This window comes from Dasypus novemcinctus, chromosome 10 (assembly GCF_030445035.2).
Source record: "Dasypus novemcinctus isolate mDasNov1 chromosome 10, mDasNov1.1.hap2, whole genome shotgun sequence".
NCBI lineage: Eukaryota > Metazoa > Chordata > Mammalia > Cingulata > Dasypodidae > Dasypus > Dasypus novemcinctus.
This window is the reverse complement of record NC_080682.1, coordinates 109,522,818-109,530,320: the sequence shown is the minus strand read 5'-3', so window position 1 is coordinate 109,530,320 and position 7,503 is coordinate 109,522,818. Positions and strand designations below refer to the sequence as shown.

General features: G+C 58.1%; 1 protein-coding gene across 1 annotated transcript in view; it reads left to right on the top strand.

The window, feature by feature from the left end:
- Nucleotides 1–411: 411 nt before the first annotated feature.
- Nucleotides 412–7,503, top strand: part of LOC101442492 (guanylate cyclase D-like) — a 51,762-nt gene continuing 44,670 nt past the window's right edge. Inside the window, exons 1-3 of the mRNA XM_058306358.1 lie at nucleotides 412–529; nucleotides 2,432–2,663; nucleotides 2,867–3,105. Coding sequence (XP_058162341.1) covers nucleotides 412–529; nucleotides 2,432–2,663; nucleotides 2,867–3,105 — 589 coding nt within the window. The remainder of the gene's footprint in view (nucleotides 530–2,431; nucleotides 2,664–2,866; nucleotides 3,106–7,503) is intronic.

Below are 7,503 nucleotides of genomic sequence, written 5' to 3'. Positions count from 1 at the left end.
GAAAAGGCACGAGAGAAATGAGTCAGATCCGATGTGCCAGGAGAGGCCACACTGCGGTCAGAGTTCCCACTGAAGGCTGGTGTCTGACATGTTAGGGGTGAGGCGTGTGACGGGCTGTCCCTGGAGAGGATTGCTGGGGGGGGGGGCACTCCCACCTGTAGCACGGCCTGGAAGGAAGCAAGAAGGCTGCAGCGGGTGGGCCAGATGCCACGAGCGAGGGGCCACAGGCCTCCCTCCCTGCAGGGGCCCGGCTGTGGCCTTTTAGCGCCGAGAAGGACCCGACGTCGGGTCAGACGGGCTGCCCGGGCCCCCGCTCCCTAGTGCCAGCTCTGGGCTTTCAGTCTCCCTTCCAGCCCATGGTTATTTCTACAACACTGCGCTCGGCCCTGCCCTGGTCTGGCCCCTGGAGCCATGGAAAATAACCTGACAGCGCTGCATCCTGCCAGGCTCAGCCCCGCGTCCTTCCCGCGGCTGCCGCGGCTTTCCCGAGCCTCCATCTCCTCCTGGCTGCCTGCTCCCATCTCCGTTGGTGGGTCCCTGCCAGCCTGCCGTCTGTCGCCTCCCAACAGCTCAGGCGTTTTGCTGGAGATGGGGATGCAGTCGCCGCGGGCGGGCTCGCCGGCCGGCGCATGTGTGTGTGGGGGGCGAGGTCCACCAGGCGCAGGACCCTCCTTCCGCAGCGCTGCTCCTGCCCCGTGCGGGGCTCCCCCTCCACCAGATTGCAAGCTCCGCCTCTCCCCCCGCACTCCAGCAGGGCCCCGGGTTAGCCACCCTTGTTTCCCGGCACCCACGACAGAGCTGGCACAGAGTAGGGGGGCAGAAAACGTGGAGCCCACAGGGGAATGAAAGCGTGACCCTCAGCAAGCTAGACTAAGGAACAAAACGCACCCAGAGGAACTTTGCGGGGCTGAATGCGAGCGGCCAGCCTTTGGAAGCGACGCACGAGGGGCCAGAGCCGGGGTAGGGTGCTGGGTCCGTGGCGCACGGGTGGGCACGGCAGACCCTCCGTGCGACGGGGCGGTCAGCCCGCCCTGGGTGGGCAGCACCGGGGGCTGCTGGAATTCTAGGGAGTCAGCCTGCAGCCCGGCAGGAGGGGGGCTAGACGGGGCGGGGCGGCCCGCTCGGCTCTGCGCCGGCCCCCGTCACCGGCAGGTTCTGGACAAAGCCTTCTGAGGAGAAAAGGGGCGCGTGGAGAAGCCCCCGCCTCCTCCTCGGGCCCCTCTCCCAGCCCCAAGGGCTGCCGCTGCCGGGGTAGGAGCTCTGCAGCGGGGGCAGGGTCGGGGCCCCGGCCTGGGGGCCAGCTCCCCCTCTGAGGCCAGCTCGCCGCTTGGCACGGCCGCCGCTCCAGGCAGATGCCAGGCGGGTCGTCTGGGTGGGAGCTCTGAAGCCGGACGCACCTGGGCTATGGTTTGCAGGGCGCTGCCAGCCGACACACCTGTGCTTGAGGCCCTCCAAGCCCAGCCTGGCCCGGAGATAAATCCCGGCCAGGGATCGGGAGGAACAGTCACACATGAAACAAATGCCAGAGGGAAAAACACCCCATTAGGATGGCACATTCGCAGCCAGCCGCCTGGAGAGGCGCCAGGCAACTCCCCATTAAAATGTTAATTTCCCGCTCCGCCGTGCTGCACCTGGCACTCGGGCCCAGCGGTTAAGTTTGTGTTTGATCTTCATCCCAGGTGACCCGATGCCTCCAGGAGCCTTCCCCAGCCTCAGAGGAGCTTCTCCCCAAAACTTCTGCACTAGCCTTGGGCTGTCTTCGATCCCCAGGAACCATTTTTGTTCTAATAGAACGTTCTCTAGGCCCATAGAAATCGCATGAGGATCCGCAGAGACCGTCTTTATTTCCCGCCCTGTACTTGCTGTGTGGCCTTTGGCAAGTCACGTAAACCTCTCTGAGCCACAAATCCCTCCCTGTGAGGGTCCAGGGCCTCCCATCTGCCGAGTACTCCTTACGGTACAGCGGTTTATCCTCACGACCATCCCAGGAGCCGCGCTGGTTTCCCGTCTCCCAGAAGAGGAACCGACTCCGTGACCTGACGAGCTGTCATCGAGGTCTCACTGAGATGGGGAGGTAGGCGCCGAGCGTGTCTTTCCCGCGGACTCCGACCTGGTCCGCTGTGTCTCGAGCCTTTTCCCTGCCAGCGCTGCCCGCCAGCGTCTGGCCGGGCCCTTTCCTGGAACAGGTGGTCCACTGGGCACAGAGGCTGAGCCTTTCCCCCCAGCCCTGCTCGCCTAGGGCAGCTCTCGGAGCCCTGGTGCCCTCTGCCGGAGAAAGACTGAACTGCCAGCCGGGTCTGCGCCCACTCACCGACTTCTTCAAAACAGCCTTCATTTCTTTATCCATCCCTGCGTCCGTCCATCCGCCCGTCCACCCACCCACCCACAACTCCATCCCAGTTTCACCGGGCCTTCCGCGTCTTTCCCTCAGCCTCTCGTCACAGAGTCTCCAGCTCCTCCTGTGGTAGGCCCAGTGCAGAGGCGGAAGCAGGGGTGGCCCTTGCCTGTTCGACCAGCACTTTGGCCTCCGTCGTATCCTTGCCCCACAACAACGTGCAGGAGCCTGAGGAGCCTCGTTTGATTAATGAGGAGACCGAGGCCCAGAAGGCCAGGCAGCGGGGAGCAGTAGAAACGGACTTAGGGGACGGACGGACTGGTTTCAAGTGAGGGCCCTGCCATTTACTGATTCTGCCGCCTCGGGCCAGTTTCTCAGGCCCACTGAGCCTCAGCCCCTCATCTGTGAAGGTACCTAATTCACTCGTCCTTCCTGGGGATCGCCTATGAGCCCGGCTTGGCTGGGGGATGTGGCAGTGACCAGGGCGAGAAAGGCCCCCGCCCCTCCACCCCTGAGGCTTAAATGTGGCAGGGACATCGAGGAGCCACCGGTCACTGTTCTTACCTACACGAGGAAACAGAAGGATCGAGACATCTGCCTAGAAGATGAAAACGTGCAGGGTTGCAAAGGGAGGCTTTGTCCCCTGGCCGGCGGCGCGCCAGCCCTTTTCCCTGGCTCGGCCTGCCTCCGCTTTGCGGACCAGGGGGCTGCCCCAGGCCTGCAGATGCAGCACGCCGTGGGGTACGCCTTCCTAACGATCTTGCTGAAACGTGACCCTCCCTGCCATCCGCTCATCAGAGGAGCGGTCAGACGCGAGCATGCCCTGCGATTTGCGAGGCTCGGTCCAAACTCATGGGAAGAGAGAGCCTAGGCTCTGGGCTCGGCAAACGGGCCTCAGAGACTGATTTTCCAACCTGCCAGCCTGTAAGACCTTGGGTGAGTTTCTGAAACTTGGTTTCCAAATTCGTAAAAAGAAGCCCTATCTTCTTAGATTGCTGTTATTTTAAGCTAACATTTGTTGAGTACTCACTGTAGGCTGGGTTATTTGTAAGTGCTTTACCCGTATTTTCTCACTTACGTCTCACATCTCACGTTAGAAAGCATTACTTACTTTTGATTTTACATGAGGAAGCTGAGGCTCAGAATAAGAAAGTGACTTGCCCAAGGACACAAAGTTAGCGTGTAGTGGGGGCACACCCAGGCCAGGGAGCACTGCTCTTTTATGGGTGCAGATCATATTTTTCAAAAAATGGCCATCTCATTTTCCCAGTCCATGTGCTTTTTTTTTTTTTAAGATTTATTTATTTTTTTCCCCGCCCTGCTGTTTTTGCTGTCTGTGTCCATTTGCCTGTGTGATCTTCTGTATCTACTTCTCTTTTTTTCTTCTCTTCTTTCTTCTCTAGGATTCAGAGGGATTTGATCCTGGGGACCTCTGACGTGGAGAGAGGTTCTGTCAATTGTGCCACCTCAGTTCCTGGTCTCTGCTGCACTTCACCTTGACTCTTCCCTTCATGTCTCTTTTGTTACGTCGTCATCTTGCTGCGTGACTCATTTGCACAGGCACTGGCTCACCACGTAGGCATGTTTTTTCTTCTTCTTTTTCACCAGGAGGCCCCAGGGATCGAACCCAGGTCCTCCCATATGGTAGGCGGAAGCCTTATCACTTGAGCCACATCCGCTTCCCTGGCCCATGTGCTTTTGCAGGAATTTGCCACTCCCCTGTCAAGAGGTGGGGTCTATGCCTCTCCCCTGAAACCTGACTGCCTTGACCAAGAGAGAACAGTGGATGTGACGTTGTAGGACTTAAGAGGCCAGGCCATGAAAGGCTCTGTCTCTTAGGATGCGCACCCTGGGAACCCAGCCACTGCACCACAAGGAGGCGCAGGACACGGAGAGGCCCGCGTGGAGGAGAGCCCAGGCCCGCTGCCCTCCGCCCCAGCTCAGTCCTGGCCGGCAGCCATCGCCAGTTGACCAGCTGCCTGGCTGAGCTCTTTTGGCAGCTGACCCTCCGGGCCCGGCCGAGGAGCTGACGCCGCGTGGAGCACCCTCACTCCTGGCCACCTGCCGATTCACGAGCAAAAGAAACGATTGCTGCTGGGTTAAGCCTTGACATTTTTGAGGTGGTTTGTTCCATGTGCTAAATAATTAGTCTCTCCCACTGTACCCTGCTCGTCTGCCCACGGATTCAGAGATGGTGTGCAGAGAGTGCATGGCACAGGCTGGGCACCTCGCTGTGTCACCCATGCCAGCTGCTTATCCTTCCTGGGTCCTCACCTGTAAAATGGGAACCATGTTCACCTCTCTAAATGCAGAGAGGGTCCCGCCACCATAGGTAGAAGGCCCTATACCTGCCCCTTGTCTTTAGAGTAGATGTAAACTCCTGTGCCTGGTATTTAAGGCTTGCTGTCATTTGCTCCCCCCTTGCCTGCTATGTCCCCAGCCATCGGAAACCCGACAGCCACTTCCTGGCGTTCTCCAGGCTCCCACACCCCCGCTGTGTGTGCTGGTCCCATGGCCTCACTTCGTTCCTCTCCTACCCACCTGGGAGCTCCAACGGACCCTTGAGGCACAACCAAAAGGCACCTGCTCCTTGAAGTCCTCCTCGCCTCTTCCCCAGGCAGTCAGGCCTCTCGTCTGGGCTCCTCCTTGTCCCTTCTTCTGTCACAACCATCATGGCCATGGATGTCCAGACACTGGACGGCCCTTTCGGGCGTGGGGCCCAGGTCTGCTTTTCAGGGCCGGCCACAGAGACAGAACTCAGAAAAGACGTGATGGAGGAAGGTTTGGTCAGATGGACCCTGGCAAAGCTCTGACGTCCACTGGGTGGACCGCAGGGGAGAGTGGGTGGGGCTCTCATGGCCAAGGGCATCAGTCCTGGGCGGCCACTGCGAGAGGAGTCTGCTGAGGTCCCTGGGTGCCCAGTGGGGAGGAGGGTCAGGAGAATGCACAGGCTCCAAAATAGGGGGTACTGCTGACTAAGTGACCTGGGCCCAGGGCTTGAGCCAGGCTGGCGGCACCGACCTTCCTTCCGGGCAAGCAATCGCCGTCTGGATGCACCGGCATGCTCTGGTCTCTGCACATCTGCCTGTGACTTTCCTTTCTCCTTAAACGCTCTCCTTTGATCTGGGCCTGGGGGGAATCCCCCCGCTTCAAGGCCGGCTGGGCCGCCTGCTGCCTGCCCCTTGGCTCGCTCAGGCAGAGTCTTCTTCTAGCCCTTGCCTGACCACATCCACTCTCCACACTCCCGCACTCTGGACCTCTGAGGCGGTTGTCCTCTGCCGGCCGAACATGGCTGGGAGTGCGACGGTGGCAGTGGACTCCCCGGTCTCCAAATGGGTAATGGGAGCCAGAGAGGTGGCAGCACGGAACCATCAGAAAGAAGGTGGCCCCATCATCATTATAAGACACAACAGAATGGCTCTTGGTACGTTTTAGGGATCTGTGGGGAAAATAAATAGAAGGAAGCCTTCTAAGGTGCTGCTTGACACATCTGGAAAGAACGGAGTTGCTGGGGAGAAACCCGTCTCAGTCGTCACAGTGTGGAGGCAAAGCCTCTTACCCAGTCCCCAGGCCTTCCGTTCCCAGGCGCAGAGCCCTGGAGGGTAAGGGGTCAGGGTCTTCTTGAGGAAGGACCCTGGAGTGGCATGTGGTGTGTGCTTGGAATCTTCCCCAATGGCTAGCCTGTGGCCATTTGCCGGGATGGCTGTTCTCTGAGCAAAGGAAAATACCCCGATTGTGAGGAGGTCGTTAGACATGGCTCTGATGCCACTGAGCTCTGAAGAACGAAGATGTCCCAAGGTCCATGGGTAAAGAGTAGGAACTTGTGAAGTTCAGGTAAAGTAGGTGGTCTTGGCCCAAGGCCATCTACGAGAGGGTCCAGAGGGATCAAGACCCATGCTGGGGTTACGTCCCTCGTCCCAGAGCGAGTGACGGGAATAGACACGCTCAGCAACTTGGCAGAATCCTGGCCTGGCTCCCTTCCCTGAGGGCTATTATGGTACAGAGTGCCAGGTGTAAGAGCTGAAACTGCTCCCCAGCTAACCCCCTGTCCAGAGAGCACGGAGAGCAAAACTATATCCTTCAAGGAATTGCAGAAATCGATGTCTACACCAAAGACTTGGAAGATGCAAGAGGCAGTAATTCCAATCACATCTCCCATTTACCTGGCAGTTTTGATGGTGCAAAAACCAGAGGGGTCTTGGCATAATCGCAAACTTAATCAGGGGGTGAGGTCGAGTGAAGCTGTCATTCCCATTTATCTTTATGGAGTAAATCAACACAGGCTTGGAAAACGGACTTGGCCCAGTGGTTAGGCCGTCTGTCTACCACATGGGAGGTCCGCGGTTCAAACCCCGGGCCTCCTTGACCCGTGTGGAGCTGGCCATGCTCAGTGCTGATGTGCGCAAGGAGTGCCCTGCCACTCAGGGTGTCCCCCGCGTAGGGGAGCCCCACGCGCAAGGAGTGCGCCCGTGAGGAGAGCCGCCCAGCGCAAAAGAAGGTGCAGTCTGCCCAGGAATGGCACCACCCACACTTCCCATGCCACTGACAACAACAGAAGCCGACAAAGAAACAAGATGCAGCAAATAGACACAGAGAACAGACAACCGGGGGAGGGGGGGAATTAAATAAATAAATCTTTAAAAAAAAAAAACACAAAAAAACACAGGCCCTGACACCTGGCAGCCATGGGCCTGGAAAATGTTTTCGTTACTTGTTCCTATCAGTAAGGAAAACCAAAGGAGGTTTGCCAGACAGCAGTGTGCCTTGACTATTTGCCCCCAGAATGTCTCGACTCTTCAGTTCTCTGTCACAAAAGAGCTCACAGGGACCCTGAATCAGCCTGATAGCCACAGAGCTTCTCCATGTCTTAGTAATAAATGCCGGAGAGTATCTTCCGCTCATCTCCCATCACCCAGAAGCCTTTGGCTTGACTGAGCTTGTTGAAGGCTCAGTTGTAGAAGCAGATGGGAGACAATATCCCATATTTACAGGAGGAAGTATATGCTTTATACCAGTGGCCAAGCGTGCTGTCCTCCTACAGTTAGAATGCAAAGGTCAAGGAAACGAGGGAGAAAAGTGAGTGGCATCTCACAATCACCCCATTAACTTTCCAGAAGAAGGTTTGCTTCCAGTGCCTACGATCTTGGATTTGGGTTTGGAGCACCTAG